The following is a 24,515-nucleotide window of genomic DNA, read 5'->3' on the forward strand; positions in this document are numbered from 1 at the left end:
TGTCTATCTATCTATCTATTATTCTATTATTCTATCCATCTATCTATCTATCTATCTATTATTCTATTATTCTATCTATCTATCTATCTATCTATCTATCTATCTATCTATCTATCTATCTATCTATTATTCTATCTATCTATCTATTATTCTATCTATCTGTCTGTCTGTCTGTCTGTCTATCTATCTATCTATCTATTATTCTATCTATCTATCTATCTATCTATCTATCTATCTATCTATCTATCTATCTATCTATTATTCTATCTATCTGTCTGTCTGTCTGTCTGTCTGTCTATCTATCTATCTATCTATTATTCTATTATTCTATCTATCTATCTATCTATCTATCTATTATTCTATTATTCTATCTATCTATCTATCTATCTATCTATTATTCTATTATTCTATCTATCTATCTATCTATCTATCTATTATTCTATCTATCTATCTATCTAAACTTTGTGAGCAGTTTAAAGTGAATTTGGATGCTGAGTGTGCAGAAACAGACGGGGGACTCCACTTACTCGCGTTGCCTCCTCCGCCGGTTCCGACCGTGTTGATGGTCGCCGGCACCGAGGAGGACGGGTAGAGCAGGAGGTGCCCGTTCTCGCAGCCCTGCTGCTGATGCCAGCCTCCGCCCATCCCCGACTCCCTGGAGCTCTGCCAGCCGTTGAGGCGGTCGTCGGAGCCGTAGCGCTGGTGGTGATGCAGGGAGTACAGATTGCCCGACGAGGAGGTGTTGGTGGAGGACGAGGATCCCGACGAGGAGGTGAGGGTGGATGGAGGCGTGGACTGGTGGTGGTGGTGGTGGTGGTGCTGCTGGTGGTGGTGGTGGTGGTGGTGCGGCCCCGCGGGCGGAGGCCTCTCCAGCGAGTCGGCCCGCGCGGCGGCCCTCTCCTCCAGGTGGTTGAGCCAGAGCGCCAGGGCGGCGCGGTCCTCCAGGGAGGTGGCCGGGTGGATGAGGGCGTAGGACAGCAGCTGGCGGGACTCCTCCAGGTGACGGCCGTGCTCGATGGTGTGGGCCAGGATGCGCGGCAGCAGGCGCATGTACTCGCCCTTGGCCTCGACGTTGCCCGGTTTGAGCAGCGGCAGGTGGGTGAGCACGAGCGAGATGACGCGCTCCTTCGGCTCGCCTTGCCACTGGCTGATCACACCTGCAGGAGCAAATACAGGAAGAACAACGACACGGTCAGCATCTCGCAGCAACACATCACCGTTCACCATTTCTACGGGCCTTCAAGGTCTTTGTTTTTATGAAGCTTGCGCTGTACTTTGGCTGTTTGGTTCAGGAATGTCTCTTTAGGTTGCCAGTTAAATCTAGCTGGACATCAATGGATACGTTATTTAAGACCAAATCTGATTTCTGTCATATCCACATTGATTTTTTTTGAAAGTCTGAACAGCAAAAAAACTAAAAAAAAAAAAAAGAACTCCCCGGACTAGAAACCAAAACAAGTTTTGGAAAAGAGGCGCCGCCTGCGTAGCTGTGCGTATGTCCGTTACCGCAGCAACCCACGCAGATAGGTCGGGTGATGTCTGGACGCATCAAATCCAATCTGCTCACTTGTGAATACCAAGTACGAACGGTCTGTCGTAAAAAATAATCTGATTTTGCCCGCAGTCTCAACAAAACCGAAGATTTCAGCAACATAGACGATGAACGATATTGACGGCGGCAGCGGAGGAGAAATGTGATTTTAATAGATGGACGGATGAATACAGATTAAACAAAATAGAAGACGCCGAGATGATGTCATCCTATTTTTTTTGTTGCTCCTTTCTCTAAACGCTGACAGAGGCTGCGCGGCTCTGGACATCAGCTGGAGGTCTATTGTTGTCCGAGTCGGCGGGCTATCAGGGGGTCCATTCCAGCCCTGTTAGGACCGGGGCTAAAGATACCGACGGGGTCAGGGCGACAGACACGCAAATAGAGACGGGATGCATCGGGGACACCGGCTTCACTTCCTGCCCCGCGTGTAAATTTGACCGTCCTCAACGATACGCGATCTCGCTTCTAAATCCGACGTAGGAGGGCGAAACTGGAGGAAAAAAAAAAAAAAAAATAGATCTGCCGGCCATTCTTGTCCAAAGATATCTCCGATGTCACAAGTCTGCTTTGTGATGATGTACAGCTCTCTCTCTCTCTCTCTCTCTCTCGTTAATGTCGAGCGGACAGCTGCGGCTCTGAAAAGACCACAAACCCCTTGAAGCCCTCCAAAAACAAAAAGGTTCACATTCACTTCGTCCCCAAGAGAGACGACCAGGAATGAAGGATTCCATAATTCAGGATTGAGCTTCAGTCGTCTTCGCTGTTTTAACGGTCCGGTAACTCGTGTTAACTTCGAAGGGGCCGACCGATCGGCGACCGGCGTCGCCGGGTTAACCGGCGTTGGTCCCGCCCCTTAGCTTCACCGCGGTTGGACGACCGGTGAAAAGTGAGACGGAAACTCTCGGTGCCCGCGAAAAAAAACAACACACGCTCAAGCGCAGAATAAAACGATCAGCACCTCGTAGCATTCAGAATCAGAAATACTTTATTGATCTCCACGTCTGCTCCAGGACAGAAAGAATAAAATAATTTAAGAAGAAAGAGGATAATAAATACACTAAATATACAGTCACTGGCGTGTATAATAAACGCCACAATTCAAAAAGACAAACTGTGGAAAAACTTGATGTAAGGCCGGTCCATCTAATGACCTGAAACGTCTCCGAGGAGGGCGGCCAGATCCTACTCAACGCAGTATCACACACACACACACACACACACACACACACACACACACACACACACACACACACACACACACACACACACCTAGAAAAAAAAATCCTACGACCTTTCACCTCCCAGGAACATCAAGCAGGCTGTGTGTGTCCTCGCAAATAATTCAATTACGTCACGTATGTGGTAATATAAACCTACTCAACCCACTCAGCCCACACCCAACACAACACACACTTTGGGTTTTTATTTTCCAGGAGGGGGACGAGACACACACACACACACACACACACACACACACACACACACACACACACACACACACACACACACACACACACACACACACACACACAGGGCTAAACCCAGCGAACAGCCGATACTTAAAAAGAGTAACTCGGAGCTCGAGAGGAGCTGAGGAGGAGACGATGGTGGAGTCGTGTTCGATACTAATGAATGTAGAGGAAATGAGGGGAAGCGAGGTGTGCGTGGAGAGGGGGCGGGGGGAGGAGCGGGGGGGGGGGGGTTTACTCCGCCGCTTCGGCGATGATGTAATCCCTCATTCCTGTGAATGAGGCAAGGCCTCGGTCCATCTGGGAACAGGAATTGTTCCGTGATTAAAAACTAATTATATTTCCAAACGGCTGGAAAACATCGAGATGTAACACAGAAACTGCGATAAAATACTCTCGAGGAAGCTCACGGAAGCAGCGGTGCACGTCCAACTTTGAAACATCCCATTTTTAGTTTTGAAATACGTAGAGACCAGATTTGTGTTGTTTGTTTTCAAAAGGCCTGACGAATCAGAAAAGAATGGCTGACGAAAGGAAAACTTAACGCCTTCAAGTCAGCATTCGACTTCAGGTTTATTGTGACCGGCTACAGCGAGGTCAAAAGGTCAAGCAGTCAGCAGTCTCGCCCCTCCCGAGAGGAGTCGCACCCCGGCCGAGGTCAAAGGTCAACTGCTTGGAGAAAACACCGGGCTACAAATTACACAAACGGACCCGCGTCCGTCCGGCAGGGCCGAGACGAGAGCACAAGTGTTTTCCGCTACCGCGAAAGAAACAACAACAACAACAACAACAACAAAACCATCCTCGTAGAACTGGAGTTACGTCTAGTAACCGCTATTTATCTCGTTAGCTCCCGTTTTACCTCAGAACGAGAGTCATGTAAAGTGAAGCGTGAAACCGACCAATAAATACGCAAGTGATTTACAGTTCATTAACGTTATTAGTCACCTAACAAGCCACATTAAACTCAGAGTGGAGAGGAGGAGAAAGTTTCCCCCACGCATGTCCGACTGTTTCCCTCCTTCCTCTCCTCGTACGGTCTCCCACCATGAAGCTTCCAGGGGAAAGTGCTGACCTCATCGAAACGGAGTAAAAAAAGAGGAAGAGGAGGAGGAGGAGGAGGACAATACCGACGAAACCTTTTTTTCCTCCTTGTTTCTTTTCTGTTTTCTGACAGTTTCACTGTGAATTTTTCTGGAATAACGAGTCGCTGTGCAGAAGTTCATCACCCGACCTGACGGAGAGGACGCAGAGGCAGAAGAACAAACCGGTTATAATAAGCCGCTGGGAGGCACTCGACGAGACACCATGTTCATTTTGTTCTGAGGAAACTGGCGGAAATTTCCGGTAAGATGATGAATCACATCACTGAGAAAAAACAAAAAAAAGAGCGTTGACAACAGACAGACGCTGAAAACCTCAGACAGAGAGAGTCATTGGTTGCGGAGGCTGACACAGCATTTTCTCCCCCCCTCCCCTCCCCTCCCCTCCCCTCCCCTCCCTGATATGAACAATGGCCGCGGGTGAACTCTGTGTGCCATCCTGCCCCGGCGCTGCCCTCTGACACCCTCTCTGGGCACCAAGACAAGGGTGCCGCTTTCAGCACGGCACCGGACCTCTCCGAGTATAATTCCTCGTCTGTCCAAAAAAAAAAAAAAAAAAAATCTTCGTCAAACTGTCCACCTTTAACTGAAACCAAAGACACAGAATAGACGCGACAGATAAGAGAGTGGGTCTCTGTGGAGCCGTGAAAAAAACCCTATTTCACAGGCTTAAAGGGCCTATGACTGTACTCAGAACCGGGGGTTACCGTACGTAACCACCATTATAACCGACACTTTATTGTGCTTAACAACCAATAACTGCCCATTAAAGACATATTTTCTGGCCCTCGACATTCCTGTTTTTAAATCCTGCTGGTTGCTAAAGCTAAATAAACATTTGTTTCTTTAACGGTGAGAAAAAAAAACAAAAAAAACCACTAAAAAGCACAACAGCAGAGACATTGGAAATATTGCAGAGGTTACAACATTTCTGAATTTTGAAACCGGTATGAGGCACAGCGCTTTTAAACTCGGGATGTGACTCATGTTTTTTCCCAAAACATAAAAAATAAAAAAAACATCATGCTTAGCAGTATTTATCAACGTTAGCGCTGTCCAACATCTGAATGCAACGAGTTCCCTCTCGTTAGGGGTTTGTTTGTTCGCTCCCACTCCGAGACGCACCGACTATAAAACCCAAGTACAAGTCGTACAAGTCAGTCGAGTACTTCAGAGGAGAAAATTAAAGCCCTTCTTCACAAAAATAAGATATTACGCTGTAACGTGAACGTGACCACATCCCTGGAAAACCCCAGAGAAATGCAACTGGGTCAAAGACACCAGCTGTGGATGTGGAAAAGCAGCGCTGAACACATTTTAAAGACAGTTTTTGGAGAACCTTACAAAGTATTGAATGTATTTCAACTTCACTCTTATCATGTAGGATCAAAGAATAAATAAAACTGTAATAGAATAAATGAATACACAATTAAATGGTTGAACAAACTGACATAAATATCAATTAAAGGTGTCAAACTGAATACAAATAATAAGCTGGTTATATCTATTTCAAATGTCAAAAGTAATAGCTTTCCTAAGTAATCCCGAGCAAGCATTTTGTTTGATATATTTTTGGATTTTATAGAATACTGGTTTGATTCTTTATTCAATTATTTTACTGTCTACTAATAAATTAAATTCAGACATACAAAAAATAAAGAAATATTCTGTAATGAATGAACTAAAAATAATGACAATATTCTTTGAGCCCAAGATGATCGTATTATGTTGGAAGACTTCTGTGTATCTCTTTTAACCAAAAATGTGACTGCTTTTTGGCTGTAAAACACTTTTAAAAAAAATCTAGAAACAGCAACCAAAACCAGAAAATCTCATGAATTAATATAAATCAAACTCCATCTCGTCGCACTACAAACAGACGTTCATTGGGTTTTAACTCCTGACCCGGAGCGTGTGCTCTCTTCAACGTCCCCGACTCCGATCACAAGACTACGAGTGACGGCGGTGGAAACAATGCGATTGTTTTAGCTCATTTGTTACACATTGGTTACACACAAGCGCACACACACACACACACACACACACACACACACACACACACTCGTGGAGACACATGATTCCTCTCATTCTAAATATAGACGGGTCAACAGCAACACAAAGCCACACCGAGGCAGCCGGCACAAACAGATAAGACCCCATATTAGTGGTTAGTAACGGGACACATCGACTCCCAGTCACACACCAGCTTGGTGTTTGTGCCACTTGTGAAGTAACACAAACCCGTGTGTGTGTTGTACGAGTGGATAAAAGGACTTTTTTTTTTTTAGTTAAAAAGAAAAATGAGGAGAGTATTTTAGGATGAGGATGAAGATAAAGCTACAGCTGGTTTGTAACCGAGGATAATCCAGTACATGGAAAAAGTCTATCAGCTCTCAAGTTGTAATGGGTGTGTGTGTGTGTGTGTGTGTGTGTGTGTGTGTGTGTGTGTGTGTGTGTGTGTGTGTGTGTGTGTGTGTGTGTGTGTGTGTGTCTGGTCTCTAAAAATCTGTCCCGCGCTTTCCTCCTGTTAGCAAACCAAACACGACTTGCTGTGGAGCCGCTGTTGATTCAACACGGCGTCCGTTCCCTTCGCCGACCAGACGACGGCGGCGAAAGAGTGAGTTTACCGACGATAAACAGAACCCGGGTCTTAAGTCTTAACAACAACACAAAGGGACGGACACACGAACGACTGGAGGAGACGGAAAAAAGGTGAAATAAAATCTGAATGAAAAGATGGTTGGAGTGGACAAAAGAACCAGACGGGACGGAATAAAATCGTGAAAACACAGTTTATAGAAAAAAAAAAGAAAAAAGAGGGGGTTACTTGAGAACAAAAGTTAAGAAACGGCTGAGTAGTAAGATGGGTGGAGTGAGTTGGGGTGAGGTGGAGGGGGAGGCGGGGGGATAATAGCGAGGAAAATGTTCCCGCTCATCTGAGTGGATTCTCCAGCTCAGCGGTGGGGAATGTGCTGGCATACCAAAGAGCCTGCTGCTGAAGAATGCAGTGATTCCTAATGGATCTGAGCTCTCACTCCACACACACACACACACACACACACACACACACACACACACACTCCTCCACTAGTGTAGTTTCCTCTTTATTTAACACGCAGTCCTTTTTTTTTTTTTTACGTCACCGATACGCTGCGTGTGGAAATAGGAACGTAAGAATGAAGATAAAAAAAATAAAAAAATTGTTTTTTTTAAGTCAGCCGTGATACTTGGACGTTGCAAAACGAGCACATATTTGCGGAGCACAGTCAGTATAATCAGAGAGGAAGTTGCCGGCTGCACGAAGGAGAAAAATTGTCGATGGTAATGTTGGTTTGTTTGTCTTCGATGCTCGGGGCAGATGTGTCGCAACACAAACGGAAAAACTGAAACTTTTTAAAGTGAGACAACACTGAGGTGATAGACGCCTACAAAAAAACAAAAAAAACATTTTTACCTGCCCATGAACGTTATTTTACGACATGTTTTTTTTCCCCCTCGTGATCTTAACAGAACGTGAACATTTGAATCTTTATTTCTCGCTCTATGTTTCCAAGCAGTAATCTCCAGAGAAAGCATCAAGTGGTCAGAACGGGAACGATCACTTTTAATCCTACTTAGTTGGCACGCAGACAAAATTTCAAGGCGCATCATATAGATTCATATAAAGTGCAGGGATTAAAGCTCGTCCTAGAGGAGGGGGACAGGAAAGTAAAGAGAGGCTGGAAATAATAGTAAGCGTAAAATAAAAGGGAGAAGAAAAAAAAAGAAAAAAGAGAAAACAAAGAGTCTTAAAAAGGATATGAAGTAAGACCAGATTCAAAATGAAAGATTGAGTACGAAAGAGTAAATCAGCAAAAACAAATAAAGTAAAAAAAAAAACCAACATTAAGTAAGAAAACAAACGGGTTTAAAAAGATGAAATAACCCCCCCCCAAAAAAACACAGAAAGAATAAATATTGTTAACAGGACACCTGAAGTAAAAACGAAAAAGCAGGAGAATAATGAAAACGAGTGAAGAAACGAGAGGACGGTGTGAAGACGGAGAAAAGAGGTGCGGTGCAACGAAATATATGATGACATGATCGGATGTTATATGTTGGAACGGTTCCACCCAGAGAGAGAGAGGCCATGTCCTGACAAGACATGCAGGCAGGCCCCAACACAAATGGGGGGGTGGGGGGGGGCTGATTGAGGAGAAGGGAAGGGGGGTGTGTGTGTGAGGTGAGGGGGGGGGGGTGTTAGGATATGTAGAGAAATAGACTGGAAAGTTCACTGAATGTCAACATGTTTCAACTAGAGAGGGAACGACGGGGAAGGAGGGCGGGGGGGATTTCAAGATAATATAGAGCGTTGGGATCGTCATACCTGTGATAAATAAGAGAGGGGGGGGTGGGGGGGTAAAAGACAAAGGAAAGGAACCGAAAGATGGAAACAGACGGGAGGGACTTAGTTACAGCTGTGAGGATCAGCCTGACCTACTGACACAGAGCTGAATGAGGAGAGAGGAGGAGGAGGAAGAGGAGGAAGAGGAAGAGTAGTAGCAGTTCTGGTTCTACTGTGGAGTCTACATCAATTTTTTTTTTTTAATAAAATCCCCAAAGTGCCTTTAAAGGTGCTGCCACATTCACATCTCGCACATTTCATCTCCCCAACTCACTTTCTGATAGAGGATGGATGGATGGAGGGTTTATGGTGCATTTTCAGGAGAGGCAAGCTCTGGTACACACACACACACACACACACACACACACACACACACACACACACACACACACACACACACCATTTAAACGGATGTGTGTCATGTCATGTTTGTTTAAAATGGTCTATTGTCCAAATGTATAAATCACCTGCTGACCGGTTTTCCTGTTTCCTCTCATTTGAGCTTCACCTGTGTGAGAACACCAGTTTATTTACATGGAGATTTTCTCTCTTTCCTTTCACCTCAGTTTCAAAACTCCTCACTGAGTCATACAAAGATGAAAACAGGAGTTTTTCTTCCCCCAATGTTGAAACTGTGACTTTGCCCCTTTTCAAAATTCAATGGATGAACACACCCATAACAATCAGCTGAGTCATGGTTATGTTTTTAATGACTAACGTGTGTGTGTGTGTGTGTGTGTGTGTGTGCGCGCTCCAGGCTGCTTTACCACATCTAATGGCAACGACGGATGAGCTACGAGCTAGCGGGCAAAAACTGCATTTCTTTTTTCTCGTGTGTGTGTGTGTGTGTGTGTGTGTGTGTGTGTGTGTGTGTGTGTGTGTGTGTGTGTGTGTGTGAGGGATTTTTTTTTTTGCAAGATGTTTCGACAGATTTGTTTGTGTTTCCGCCCTTAAATAGACTTGTAGCACTTCGGAGCCGCGAGTGGTGTCAGCGTGAAGCGAAGTGTCGCCACACTTGTGAGGGTTTGCTCTCTCGGTCATTGTCACTCCGAGGCGCCTGTGTGTGTGTGTGTGTGTGTGTGTGTGTGTGTGTGTGTGTGTGTGTGTGTGTGTGTGTGTGTGTGTGTGTGTGTGTGTGTGTGTGTGTCTTCTGCGGAGTGGATCGAACAATCTTATCCGAGGCAGAATCACAACGCGACGCGGTGCAGAGACACTCTGCAATTAAAATAAAGACGTCGATGCGGAACAGCATCTATACAAATATACAAATCTAAATAAGACAAACAACTTCAAAAAATAAATAAATAAATCACATGACTTAAGTTCTTCAACGAGTTACGGACGGTTCATCGTGTATTTGTGAAGTGAAGCGAACGATCAGGAGATCAGCACTCGATCCATCTGATCCAAAGTCTTATATTCAATAACCGGCAAACAGAGAAAGAAAGAAGCGGCGAGAGATTCCTGCGACGCCACAATAGAGCAGGAAGAAGAAACACCTGCTCAAATTATACAACATTATATAAAGCAGCAGCTCTCATCTGCTCCTCACATTGTGTGTAAATGTGTGTGTGTGTGAGTGGAGGGGGGGGGGCAGTAAGTGTAAAGTAGGTCTTTTCCTCTTAGTTGATTATTTATTTATACAGTGTAATGCTTTAAACAGCAGCCAGCATGTGTGTGTGTGTGTGTGTGTAAAGTGGGAAGCACCTGCCCGACGATGCGTTGGGATTGTTTGTCTTCGTGTGTGTGTGTGTGTGTGTGTGTGTGTGTGTGTGTGTGTGTGTGTGTGTGTGTGTGTGTGTGTCTCCCTTCCAACAGGAAGAGGAAGAGCATCATCACGACGACTGAAGATCGCAGACATCCTGCTTTGAATATCGCCTTCATCGGGGATTCGCACGGCGTCATGACGCAATTCCACGTCCGCACTCTGAAAACCTCGTTCCAAACCAGCTCCGGACAAAAGTCAGGAAATCCAGGCGGGTGTCACGCAGTGTAAAAAAAAATTTAAAAAAATAAATCTGCTGCTGCTCCATCAGCTCCATTACAGGATGCTCATCCTCTACCGGACAGATACGAAGCATATTATCCATAAAATTGGGCCTAAACCCCTTAAATGTTTCACAAAGCTTCTTTTTTTTTTTTTTTAATGAAGGACGCTTCGTAATCACGTCGAGTTTATTTTTTGGAACCTGTTCAGATGAAACTGTCGCTGAGCTTAATGTGACTTCCCACGCGTTACAAACGCTATTGATTTTGCGGGAATCGACTAAATGATGTGCTGATATCTTATGAATTTATTTATTATTTTTTTTTATTGCCGATAATGTGTGTTCCAGGTGAGCGATAGGGTCGAGATGATAACTGTTACTGTCTCGTCGTAATTAATCCCATCAGTGGGTGAGTGGTGGTGGTGGTGGTGGGGGTTCTAAAGTAAAGTAGAAGGACACATCTGCTGTATGAATGGAGGACAATTCCTTGGTATCCTTTACTCACCCCCCCTCCCAGACTTCCTCTGAGGTCTTTCCTTCAACATCCACTCATCTCCCCACGCACCTCCTGCTGCATTAGTAACTGGTGGTTGGAGGTTTGAAAGGAAGCAGGGTGGAGAGGGGTGGAGGGGGGGCAAAAATGATTGGCCGTCTACCTGTGAGACGTGTACAGTGTCGGGGAGGCTCTGACTGTGGCAGCTGCAGCTATGCGGGGAATGTGAGCCTCCGCTCTGCCAGGACCGGACCGGAGAAGCCCACAGCTCTATTTAAGGAAATGGCAGCCAGGGGGCCCATCAGCAGCTCTATGTGCCTCTTCATTTCTCCGTCTGTCTTTTCCTTCCCTGTACAGGACTGGTAATTATTTTTTTCCTTTGCGGAAGAGAGGTTTGTATCTATACCTGCTGAGAAGAAGGAAAGCACACACACACACACACACACACACACACACACACACACACACATAGTCGAGTGTGTGAACTAATGTGCAGTAGTGTACTGGCGGTGTGGTACGGGGGGGTGAATGTTTCCGGTACATTTGTGAGTTTCATAGGGGACGTGTCCAACAACAACAACAACAAAGGCACCAGCAGGGCAGTAAAAACAAGGAGAAGTCTGAAGGAAAGTCAAAGCTTCAGTCTGCTTGAAGAAAAGCTTCCGGGGTTAAAACACTGTCAACACTTTCAGCGGTGAATGAAAAGACAGACGGGAGCTCCGACTCGGCCTTGAGGAGCCGCAGCCTTTATTCACAGCAGACTGTCCAAGTCCACTCGTTTGCTCACAGCTGATCCGTCCTCCCGGCTCTGCTGCCGACACGCTGTCAGTTGTCCGGCGCTCGCCAACTCTCACTCGCTCAACCCCTCGACATCGTCCGAAATAGCTCCAGATAAGGACTGAATTAGGTTCAGATAAGGTCAAAATTAGGTCCGGACTTAACATCATAAGACAGATTTGCTGAGGAGAATGATTAAAAAAACAACAACCAGCAGTTCAGTGTAAAAGACACAGATGAGAACCATTCAATCACCCTCTTATTTTAGAGAATTGGCTCCACCTCAAATGTCAAAAAACAAACAAACAGTCTTACACAGTGTTTCAGCTTATCCAAACATTTCTGTTAATTCATAGGCTACAACGGTAATTATGCTATACAACATTTACATGATTGAATAGTTTCTTCATGTTCCGTCACCAAATTATATTGATTTATTTGGTTATCGGTGTTGTAAAAAACATGTATCTAGATTAGGCCCGATTAGGTCCGGATAAAGTCTAGATTAGGTCCAGATAAGGTCTAGATAAGGTCCAGATACATTGTAAATGTCCAGATAAAGTCTAGATTAGGATTAAATAAGGCCCAGATAGGCCCCGATGGCAGCAGTAAAGCAATTCAATGACTTTTGAAAGAATTAAAAATGTTCAGTAGCTTGAACAACACCGCGCAACATATAGCACATGTAGCACTGAACCAACTGGTTGGACCAGATCAGTATGTCGACTGTCAACAGGCCAGCGTCTGTGAGTAACTATATATCTATCTTTGTGAGGACCCGTTTGAGTTTCAGACTGTTGAGGTGAAGACACTTTCTCACGCTCTTCAACCAGCATCCCTGTGATATTGTGATATTAGTTTGCTCTATCGGGTATTGTGACAACGGACCATCTATTTGAAGAACTTTATGTTTTACGTCTACGTTGCCCCCCCCCCTGTGACATCTGGGAGTAGATGATGAACAGAGCTTCCTGGAGGAGTCTGTTTTTTTGTTGTTGATGAGGTCATTTCCACCCACCGGAGGGGACTCAAAGACTCCTGTTGTGTGGCCGCCACGGTAACGGTTGCCATGGGGGCTCAGTCGGCAACTGGGTTTCTGCTGATGTCAGCGTGTCGGTCGCGGCCAACGGCGCGTCAACCCATTCAAAGTGAAATGAGTGTGTGGCCGGCGGCGCCTCGCCGCGTCTCCGTTCATTCGTGTGAGGACGGCCGAGGACAATCGGAGACACAGCTGAGACGGCAGCGGACTCCCACATTAAAAGGTTTTGGCTCAGCTGCCGCAAACACTGAGCGAACTAAAAGCGTCCCTGCCAAGAATAATCTTTCCGACAGCAATCTTTGCATATTAAGATGTCCTTGGCCTGTTTCAACAGTTTTATGAATAAGACGATTTATTATGTTCAAAGACTTAAATAATGAAAAGGGTTTCTAGGCGAACTTTGTGGATACATTGGGAAGGTGATATTGACTCATCTCAGAAGTATCCGTGTCTTTATTTAGTTTCACACGCTTTCTTGGTACAAACAGCAAACGGTCCCGATTCACATCAGGTTTATGGGCTTAAATTGCTGATCTGATATAAATGAAAGTTTAACATTACTGTGAAAAGAAGACGCGTCACTCTTTCTGTTCACTCGTTGAAACTACAGGAGCACTCAATCCACTGAACCGTGAGTGGATAACGTCGAAGAGAAGAGAGGGATAATAGATTTGTTAAGTGTCCGACCTTCGGTGACCTCGACCTTTTGCTGACCTCTGCATGAGCTCGTCAACTTTCTCCCACAACACCGATTTTCGCTCTTCATATCAAACTGTAGGTTCAATAAGGAGAGAAGGGATTTTCTTTTTCCCCCAAAACCGATTCATTCCTGTCAAATATCAACTGAAATGTTGTTAGTGAGTCCGTTTTATTGCACTCTTTCATTTTCACAGTAAAATTGTCTTAAACATTTTTAGGGCTTTAAGACAGGTTCATATTTTGCAAGTAAAAGATATTTAAGTTTAGTTCTGGCACAGCTACAGGACCACAAGACAACTGGGATTAGTCAACCAGGTCTATTTGTGTTTTTAATACCAGCAGAGATACTTTAAATGTTTCTTTTCAGTAACACACACTCAGCAAAGCTTTGCTTAACCACAAAACCCTCTGCTCACTTTGAGTGTTGACGTAAATACAAATTAGAGAAACATGGCAAAGTAGAAGCGTAAATTGAAGTTTGTATTTTATTTTAAAAGAACTTATTGGATGATTTTTAAAAGGTTATACAATTTCTAAGGACTTTCTTAATTGTACCTTGGTGTCATGTCACGCACATAATTGTTGGCATTTTTAATAACTTGCTTGTATATGTTTTATATTTCATAGTAAGGCCGAGGTCAGACACAAAACAAAACAGAGGAAGTCCTGAAGCTGCACGGTTATTAAAATCAAAATCTGTGAATCATTTTTTTGGTCTAAAATGTCAACCGCAGAACCGACCGATCACAGCTCGTGCTGATCCGATCGCAGGTCGAGCCTAAAGAGCGTCTTCTTCGTTTCCCCGAGTCCAACTTCAGTCTCTGCGTCGCTGCTGCCTTTTTCTCCGTACAGATCTGCTTTGCCTGTGCAGTCGGGAACTGGGTGGCTCCCAAACTTACACAAGAGGTGCACTGTCGAGCACAGCCAGCTGCCCTGAGAGCGGGGCGGTGGGCGGGGAAGGGCCGGGCCGGGCCGAGAGTCCGGGGGAGGGAGAAGGTGGGGTGGGTGTGGAGGGGGGGGGGGGGGCTATATGGGGAAACATTATACGCCACTATGTCTGTGGTCTGGTCGGGACGAGGCTGACCGTCCATCTACGAGACGGGCTGGTATCCCTCACCTGTTCTCACCCTCCCTCCATCTCTCTCACACATACGCACCGACGTACGTGAATCACCCGGTTGTGTCGTCTCCGGTTACGAGAGGAGATGTAAATTATAAGGTGGAGTACAGTTTGGGTAGTTTGTTTTTTTGTTGGTCAAATTCAGTGAATGTCTGTCTGTTCTGAGTGCGAACTGAAAAAAAGACAAAAAAAATCTGGTGTGTGTGTGTGTGTGTGTGTGTGTGTGTGTGTGTGTGTGTGTGTGTGTGTGTGTGTGTGTGTGTGTGTGTGTGTACTGCCCTGGCACTCTGAATGGGGAAACAAACAAAGTGACTCGGCTCCACAGAAGAAACGAGGTTGAAGAAAGAGGAGGGGAAAATAACGTTACCTATAAATACTAAATGTCACGTTGTGACTGTAATGACCTTATTGAAGTCAAAATTAAACATCTATGAGCACTTCAGACCATTTGAAGAAGTTTCCTCGACTTGAAAAGAAAAGTATGGCCCTAGTGTACACAAAGCTTCACGACCAAATCTTCCACCATTATTTCTCCAACACGGTCTTGTTCGTCAGGTTTAGCCCGGACTGTGTCGGGTTCTGAACCGGGCCTTTTACCGGTTTTGTATAGTAAACGAGTTCAAAGACTTTTTCCAAAATTGAGATTGTGCGGTTACACGGTAACCTCGGTTCTCCGAGTGAAGAGACTCTTAATGTGTCGACCGCCGGCGGACATCGGCCTCTTTTTTTGAGCATTTAGGCTGGCGAAGCAAAGCCCGGATCAAAGTTGTAAAGAAGCACCGAAAGAGGGGCTCGGTGAGAAACTAAACCTCGAGGACTTACGAAGCGCTTTATTACATAATCCCCGGCTATTATTGACACCTCATGTGCCCTCTCACACAGATATCGTCGCGATCGGGACATGTCCGACGGCTCCGAGGAGCTTCCATGTATTCCTTTTGGTAGGTAGGTTTTCCCGGTCCGCCACCACCCCTCTTGTTCTCATGAACACCTGGAATCGAGGGAAAGGGAAGAAAAAAATAAAAAGAAAAGCCATTTGCTGTATGGAGGCCTGGGAGGAGGAAAAAAAAAAAATAAATAAACGAGCTTTATTCCGTTTTCCCCTCCGGTCGTTTTTTTGGCAGGTTTGCGTGTCCCCATTCCTGAGGTTCAGTACGAGTTCACAGAACACGCCGTCGACTTCCAGAAATAAACTGTTTGCTCATGCGTGGGTGCGATGAAATAGTTTGGCTCTCGAACCAGAGACAAGAGTTCTCTCTCTGTCTTTCCCGTCCTCCCATCTCTTTCTCTCTCTCTTTTTTTTGGCAAGAATGGACCAATGAGATGTTTTTTTTTTTAAAGAAAAAGGCAGAAAAGCTGTTAACAAACTGAGCTCATATGAGTGTGACAAAAACTCTGATCAGATCGCTTCCACATTTAGTTGTTTTTTTTTATCTCTATGGGTGCCGGTATTTATAGACCCTCCTTGGGCAGGGCCCACGACATCAGAGTCAAGTTAAATGCCAGTGTTGTTTTGTTTTTTTTACGCCATAACTTTGGCAATGGTTGCCAATACGGCACTGGGGAGGGAGGGGGGCACGCTTTCAGAAAAAAAAAGACACCGCAAACCGAGTGTTCTGGAAAACCATTAAAACTGGATTTAAAAAAACAAAACAAGTTAAACATTAAAAAAAAAAAAAAAAAAATACAAAATAGGGGAAAAAAAAAAAAAAAAGAGTGAATGAGTTTCAGCTGTAAATGGCACCAGTATTCCCGAGTCTTCATCTTTTTTTCCCCTTCTTCGCCCCACCCATCCCTCCTCCACCTCCTCATCTCGCCCTCCCCTCGTCCACACCGCGGTGCACTCAGGAGACCTTAGTTCCACCGGGGGTGGAATCAGTTTTCCTTTTTCCACTGTAGTCTCCACACACACACACACACACACACACACACACACACACACACACACACACACACACACACACACACACACACACTAAGGAAAAGCCCCCCCGTTCAAAACCCTCGCCGTTATAGCTCCCGACTTCGAGTGTGCTTCAACGTGCCCACATTCCTAGACAGTATCCCCACACACCGGAACCGTTTACCGCCTCGGCCAGGAATGCTGATTTCCAGTCCAGGTTTTTCATCAGACCTAGTTTAGGCAAAGAGCGCAACAGGAATTTCACTGAGTAACACCGCCCGTTATACAACGCAGAAACTTTCCCTCCGTGTCAGTCATCCCACGTTCAGACGAGCGGAGAACGAGGCTTTCTCTCACCCCTCTACGATATGAGATGCAGAACGAGTGCCGGCGGCGCCTATTAAAGGCTTTTTTTTTTTTTCCTTCTTTTTTAGCTGGAAGTCATATTTTGACCTAGATTCAAACAGCTTTCTGAATTCAACGTTAAACCCCCACCCAACCACCATCTCTTGTATAACTCTAACTGAAAAACTGACACTCCCAGGTTTACATAAAAAAGGTATTTTTTTTTTTTTTTTCCATTTATGTGCTTTGGTTAATCCTTTCGAGATCCCCACAAAAAAAAACAAAAAAAGCAACAACAAAAAAAGACAGACAAAAGCCTTCAGGTTGTGCAGTTAAAAACTAATCTCTCCTGCAGTCTTTCACAAAGCATAAATACATATATCTGACCACGTGGGGCTCATTACGATACGATTTCATCTTTACAAGCGTTCATACAAACATGTACGACAAATTTCAGTAAATGCAGCCTTTTAATTAACACGGATAAAAAAATAAAAAACGTGGGCCCGCTGATAGAAATCCCCCCTAGATGGGTGAGATACAGTCGGGTATCCACTCAGCTCGTTCTCTTTCTCCGATAGCTTAACACAGGACTAACTTCAACTTTGGGCCAGTTAATGAAAACATTTGAGATGGACTGAAATGCGATGAAACATCTGCTGTCCGTTATAGGCACGGCCATTTCGATTGCGATTAGTTCTAACGAGGTGTACCGTGCTTGTACTTGAAATCCCACGTGATTATAAAAAAAAAAAAAATAAAAAAAAAAATAAAAAAAATGCATAAAAAAACAAAACCGGCAAATGTGGAAAAACTGATGGATTCCCCGATTAAATACAGCGCCGCGACCCATCCCGAACACGAGAGCCCTACCTCTGTCAAAACTCAGATCGACAACACAGCTGCTTGTACATATCGAATCCCCCTTCGCCAGCCTTCTTCCAGCTCAAACAGCCGTGCGGGGCCGGGGCAGCAGTACCGCACCAAAATGGAGGCAGTCATTCAGAACACCGGGCCCACTGTCCTGCCCTAACCCCACCCCTTACACTAACCCTACACCCTGTCTGTGTGTGTGTGTGTGTGTGTGTGTGTGTGTGTGTGTGTGTGTGTGTGTGTGACTGTGTGTGTGCATGTCATCCGTCACACAGCGCTCCGCTCGCTAGTCGAGTCCTCTCAACTTAATCCAATATTGTCCCTCTCGAGAAGAAAAGACGTTTTTGTTCTCCTTTTGGGAGGACGGGGAAAACAGGAAAAATGACGACCATTAAAAAGTCATGCGTAAGAAAACCAGCATTTTCATTTTCACACCGATTTCTCCATCGAAACTCGCCGCAGGTCCAGCGAGCCGATTTCGGGGGGAACGGACGAGCGATGGCACCCCCCCCCCCCCCCCCCCCCGTCCTCCCCTCCCCCTTGTTGACTTTAGTTTCGGTCTGAGCAAAAAAACTGGTCTGTATTTACACAAATCTGTGCCGAGCTATTTAAAAGAGGAAGGCTGAGAGGCTTTGAAAGTTACACTAAATTCCCGTAACCCCCCCCCCCAAAAAAAACACAAAAACAAAACAAGAGTCAATGAAATCATGAGGATCTAAAAATAACATGAAACGCCTAATAATAATAATAAGTCCCATGTGATGCAGCTACAGCATGTCCTTCCGGTCAGATTGTGATCCCATTAAGCAGGATTGCATCTCAAGTGGCATCCCTTCGCCGGGTCCCAAAACAAGGCCGCCCTCTGAGCCGCTCGGAGAAGTAGGTCACCGAGGATTCCATTCATTTGTACACTGCTTTCCAAATAGTTGCGCTTTTCCACTCGGCCCCGCGACTTCCAGCTGTAACGTTTAACCCTTCAACGGCCTCGCTGCTGCATCAGCCCGAGACCCCAGCGCACGTGTCTCCTCCTCGGTCAGTCGTGTGTCTGTTGACTATGACACAAACGTTTTAACGTGGCAAAAATGTTGTTGTTTTTTTTTTTTAACTTAAGTTGGGAAAAGAGGGAAGTTTGTTGGCTTGTTTTTGAGACCCACATTTCCAAAGTGTGCGTTTCGAACTGATCGTTTTCATTATAAAAACACCAGAATTCAGTGTTGTGTTTGTAGTCTGGTAAAAGAAAAGACCGTGAAACAACCCGATGACATTTTCCCATCGTTTTGCAGGAAGGTGGGCTGCAAAGTATTTTACAATCATAAATACCAACATGTACAAAACTTCACGGGTAACGAAGCCTTTTAATTAAAGGCATAAAAAACCAGGATATTTTTAGGATGGTTGGGTATCCATGCAGCTGCTCTCTTTCTGTTGCTGTTTGGTCGACGTCTCTTAATAAACTACCGAGTCCAAAAATATGTTTTTTCTTATTAAAAACAAAAACAACAACAACAACAACAATGGATCAATTCTCACGCTTTCTACAGAAAGGTGAGCTGAAACTTCGACAGCCTTTTGGGAAACATCCTTTAATGAAGCTTTCCAAAGCTTCTTTTTTTTTGGTCTGGGCTTTTCAAAAAAACAACAACAAAAAAAAAAGTGCCAAGAAAAACAAAAAAAATCAATATGATATTTTAGGAATTACCAGCTCTTTGTATGACTGTGGTAAGAAATAGCTCAAAACTGGCAAATCCTCCAGAAATCAATAACACACCGGCACCGGCCCGGTCAAACAGACATCCGATATACGAGCATTTCCACAGCACTCGAACAAACTACCGCAACATACTGGAGGGATCACGTGACCCAGACAACCTTCCCTTCAGCAAAGCGTGCGTTCTGACGTCGTCGAGTCTCCGCCGCCGAGTCCTTCTCACTGAGCTGAATCAGCAGACGGGGAGGCGACCGCAAGCAGGACGACAGGTGGGACAGAAAACTGAAAGGGGCGTGGCCTAAAGTTCACTATGGCTTCAGCAAACATGAGTTACGGTAAAGCGAGTTTGGTATAAAAACAGTCCAAAAACAAACCAAACATGCTGTTCTGAAACTGAATTGAGTTCATCGTTCGAAATAAAAACCCGCCAAACACCAAAACGCAGCCACGAGCGAATCTGTGTTATTCAACACAAATAGATAAAGAGAGCCCCTTCCACACAGATCGTCCAATATCCTCCCTGGCTCATTTCCACGTGGACCACAAATCAAGAGTCCCGCTAGCGGCGAGGTGAAGATCCATCCAGGATAAGAGTGAAATACGACTGACATAAATATCACCGCGAAGATTGTAAGGCGAGCGTCTCGCTGAGTCAGCGGACAAAGTGTAAAGTTCAAAGAAGACTCAGCTGTTGAGTAAGAAGACGTCCACCCGCTCCGCTAGCGGCCCCGTCTCTTCACTCGGTTCTGGTCTCGGTGGGAACGAGACCGACGTCGCGGAGGATCAATAAAATGTCTCACAGAGAGCTTTGATGTGTTCGGTTTTATCTGACGAGAGCAAAGAGCGGCCGGGATGAAATGACACCACTGCCCCACTGGAAACTCTATGGTCGTGTGTGTGTGTGTGTGTGTGTGTGTGTGTGTGTGTGTGTGTGTGTGTGTCACCCTTTATGCCCCCCCTCCCCTCCCCCTCCCCCCCTCCCCCTCCCCCTCCAACTGTAAGCAAAGCAGATGTGTTCCTGCGTGCGGCTGTTGCCATGGGTACGCGTGGACGCTTCCTTCTCCGTCGCAGCGGCGCTTCACTCTATTTTTTCATGAGCCCATGTCGGTTGCCAAGGTTTTTGTTTCCATGCCCACGCTGCAGTCTGATGCAACAAGAACCCAGCCAGAACCCCCCCCCCCACACACACACCTTTGGCACCATACCAACCCAGGAGGCGCGAACGGCACCACAGGCTGACTGAACGTCTCCGACTGGCCACGGTCACCAGCTGAGCCGACACGCTGCTGCTACCCCCCCCCCCTCCTCCTCCTCTTCCTCCTCCTCCTCCTCTTCCACACTCAGCACAACAGTTCACACCATCCATGATTCAGCAGTTTATTACCACTGAAGGAATCTGCAGGAATGCCTCAGACCAGGAAACGTCTTCTCCGTCTGTTGGGGAGTCTATTCAGAGTGTTTTTCCGACAGCGTCCCGCTGGAAAACACGCTCCTCACTTCATTGGAATTCCACCAAATAGGGGGGCCGAAAAAAAATACACAAGAAATTGTCGAGATTTGTGAATTTGCCGAGTTTCTTTCTTTCGGATCAGAAAAACAGAAGAAGTGCGCTGCCCCGACACGGAAATAATACGACTCTTTAACAGCAAAACATAATAACGAGAAATGTCTCCGATTCAAGAGGACAACTGTTGTTGATTCACAACAAGAGCTGCCGAAGCAAAACTGAAGTGTTTCCAATTGTTATTTGGAAAATGATGAATGACATTCAACGCAGTGTTAGGTCATCGTTTCACAGTTCATCGACTTCATAATAAAAAACACAATAAAAAAATTTTAAAAATTAAAAAAACAGGACGAGGTCGGAGAGATAACTTAAATGCCTGTAAAAGCATCTCGGCGGATGATACGCCAGCGAGGCTCGACGCGGGTTCCTACCTGGGTTGTTGGCCTCCCCCTCCAGCACCTGCAGCTCGGTGCACTCGGCCAGGGAGTGCTCCAGACAGAGCTGCAGGAAGCGGGCCTGGGTCCCGGCTCACCCTCTTCAGCAGGACAGCAGAGCCACCGTCTGCTCGCACTCGTTCCACCCCTTTGAACCAGCTGGCGAGCACTCCCACCTGATCGCGAAACATCATGGTCTGCGTGGCGGGGACGGAGGCGGGGAAAGGGAAAAAAGCCCGAGCCGGGGCTTCAGAGAGAGGACCAAAAAAAACAAAACTCCTAGAAGCGGGACGCGGGCAGTTTTATGTTCAAAAATAAATAAATAAATAAATACACTTGGGAGGGTTTGCGGCGGTTTGTTGGCGTCTCTGGGGTCAAAAAAATGTGCTTCACCTGATGTTGGATGTATTCCTTTGCTGGACTGGAAGGAGGGGGAGAGGGGGGGAGGGAGGGGTGTTTCTCCTGTCTGATAATCTCCGGTCGGTGAGGTGGAGGTGGAGGTGGAGGTGTGTGTGCGTGAGGTGCTTTTCTAGCTAGGCATTAAGGTGATAGGAGCTGCTCCTCGTCTGCTTAGTTGCTCTCAGAGGGATTGATATTTGATGAGTCAGCTTTCTTCCAGAGCACACAGGGAGGGGAGGGAGGAGGAGGAGGAGGAGGAGGAAGAGGAGGAGGGGGGGAGGGGGGGCTGTGTCACATCAGCTTCACAGGCATTTTTTTTTTTTTTCCTTTTTCTTTCAGGGAATCCCTCTTCGGCCTGGAGGAGGATGTCAGGGGAGGAAGAAGAAGAAGAAGAAGAAAAAAAAAAGCATATTTAACAGTCAAATATCTCTGTGTACTTCTATTTTAAAACACGTGCAATGACCCCTCCTGCCCTCCCCCCCCCCCCCCCTGTTGCTTCAGCTCTGCAAGACTTTGTGCTGCTGCTGCTGCTGCATCCCCCCCCCCCCCCCCCCCCAAAAAAAAAAAATAAAAAAAATAAACTGCATTTATAGGTCGCCTCACTGCCGCCCTTATAGGCTTGTGGGGCATTCACGGCCGAGACCAAAAATAAATTTAAAAAAAAAATAAAATTGTCGTTTGTGGTATCCACCCATTTCCTAAAAATACAGCTGTACGGTAACTATTACTGGCGCTGCAATCCCGGAATTATTTCACCGACGGGGCGGCTCGCGCGTGCGTGCGTGCGCGTGTAGCCACTTCCCCTCCTCCGCTATTTTAATGACAGGTTATAAGAAATAAAAAAAAAAAAAAAATATATATATATATATTTTTATTTTTTTTTTTTAAAACAACAACCGGAGCGCCGGTTGAGCCGAAGACTCGCCGGAGACCGGAGAGCACGAGTCCGGTAGCGCGCGAGCGTTTCGCTCGCTGTCTATAACTGTCACTTTGCTTCATCAGCACACAGGCGATGACCGTTGGCGGATATGACTGTGTGTGTGTGTGCGTGCGTGTGTGTGCGTGAGCAGTCAGTATCAAACACAACGAATAAAATACGCGTGTCGATATCGGTCCGGTTTTATTTTTTTATTTTATTTTATTTTTTATTTATTTTTTTTGGTTCTCTATCGAGAACTTTCCCCACAGAAGGAAAAAAAAAAAAAAAAAACCTCGGAGCAACTTTAAGATATAAAAAAAAGAAAGAAAGAAAGAAAGAGTCCCGACCTCCCGACACCGTTAGAGACACGACAACGTTAATAAATAACGTAAACACTCCGGTCGAATGAAACGGCGTCAGAGAACCGGTCCGAGCTCGAAAAAGCTCGGTTCTGATAGACGACTGGTATTTTTTTATTATTTATTTTTTCCGTTTTTTTCGTCTTGGAGGCAAAAAAAAAAAAAAAAAAAATGAAGAGTGGACCAAAAAAAAAAAAAAAAAAAAAAAAAACCGTCAGCCGAGGAACTTCAGCGGAGTAAACGGTAAACGGTTGGAAGTTACCGAGTTTTAACGGTTCCTTACCTGCTGGCCCGGTCAGCATCGTTGGGTTTGTCTCAGGACGGGCGACAGACTCAGCTCTTTTTTTTTTTTTTTTTATGGTGGGGGGAGCGGTGCCCCTTCACTCCCGGTCTGTTGGATTTGCCATCTTGACTAACTTTTCCTCTCGTCTCTCTCCCCCAGCAGACGGTTCTCCTCTGGTCTAAAACACCACCGTCAAGACGGGCCCGACGCCGGTTAACAGCTTCCGGTTACGGATTTCAAAATAAAGTTCGGCAGCGCGGTGTGGTTTTTTTTTTTTTTTTTTTTTTTTTTTTTTTTTAATTCCCACCTAACGAGGCAAAACTCTTAGTTTCAGTTTTTAGTCCGTGCTGAGATTTTCTGTATAAATTCATTTGTTTCTTATTTTATTTTCAATTTACTAACTGAATTGTAAATAAATGTAAACGATGTCACAGTTGTGCCTAAATACCTTGATTTGTTCGACCAACTGTCAAAACCAGCAAAATATTTAGTTCAGGGTGACTTGTTAACGATTATTTTTGTATTATTGGATAATCTGTCAATCATTTTCTTAATTAAACTATTTGCCATTTGGTCTTTAAAATGTCAGAGAATAGTGAAAATTGTATTTCCCAAAAACAAAAGTGCATCACAGCCAAATATATTCTATGTATTATTATGGAGGAGAAAAAGTACCCGAAAATGTTCACATTTAAGAAGCTGCAATCAGAATTGTTGCATTTTTCACACAAAAATGGAAAACTCAACAATTAGTGAATTATCAAAATTTTGGTCATTAATTTTCTGTTGATCAACTCAGTGTTTAATCGAGTAATTGTTGCAGCTCTAATTTAGTATACAATGATATACAGAATTAAAAACAACACCAAATATTCTCTTTGATGAAGCCGTTTTGGTTTGGAAACTGACTAAAACAATCACGCAATTATCAAAATAATTTGCAAACAAATTCCCCCTGGGTTTAATAAAGTTTTGTATTATAGAATAATATGTTATGTTATGTCATGTTATGTTAATTTAAGTAATTTAACTGAAGTCATTAGATGAATGTAATGAAATAAAACAGACAATTTTTGCCTCTGAAATGTAGTGCAGTACAGGTGTAAAGTAGATGCTGATACTCAAGTAAAGTGCAAGTGGGCTACCTCTAAATTGTACCTA

The 24,515-nt window shown here is 45.0% G+C and overlaps 1 protein-coding gene across 1 annotated transcript in view; it reads right to left on the minus strand.

Moving 5' to 3' along the window:
• samd4a (sterile alpha motif domain containing 4A) overlaps positions 1–23,531 on the minus strand; it is a 50,866-nt gene extending 27,335 nt beyond the window's left edge. Inside the window, 4 exon segments of the mRNA XM_069165794.1 lie at positions 528–1,157; positions 21,392–21,545; positions 21,547–22,148; positions 23,355–23,531. Coding sequence (XP_069021895.1) covers positions 528–1,157; positions 21,392–21,545; positions 21,547–21,588 — 826 coding nt within the window. The 5' untranslated portion in view covers positions 21,589–22,148; positions 23,355–23,531.
• Positions 23,532–24,515: the final 984 nt, after the last annotated feature.

Source organism: Embiotoca jacksoni, unplaced genomic scaffold, assembly GCF_022577435.1.
Source record: "Embiotoca jacksoni isolate LCO1_2020_lvr unplaced genomic scaffold, fEmbJac1.0.p SCAF_35, whole genome shotgun sequence".
In the NCBI taxonomy this organism is placed as follows: domain Eukaryota; kingdom Metazoa; phylum Chordata; class Actinopteri; family Embiotocidae; genus Embiotoca; species Embiotoca jacksoni.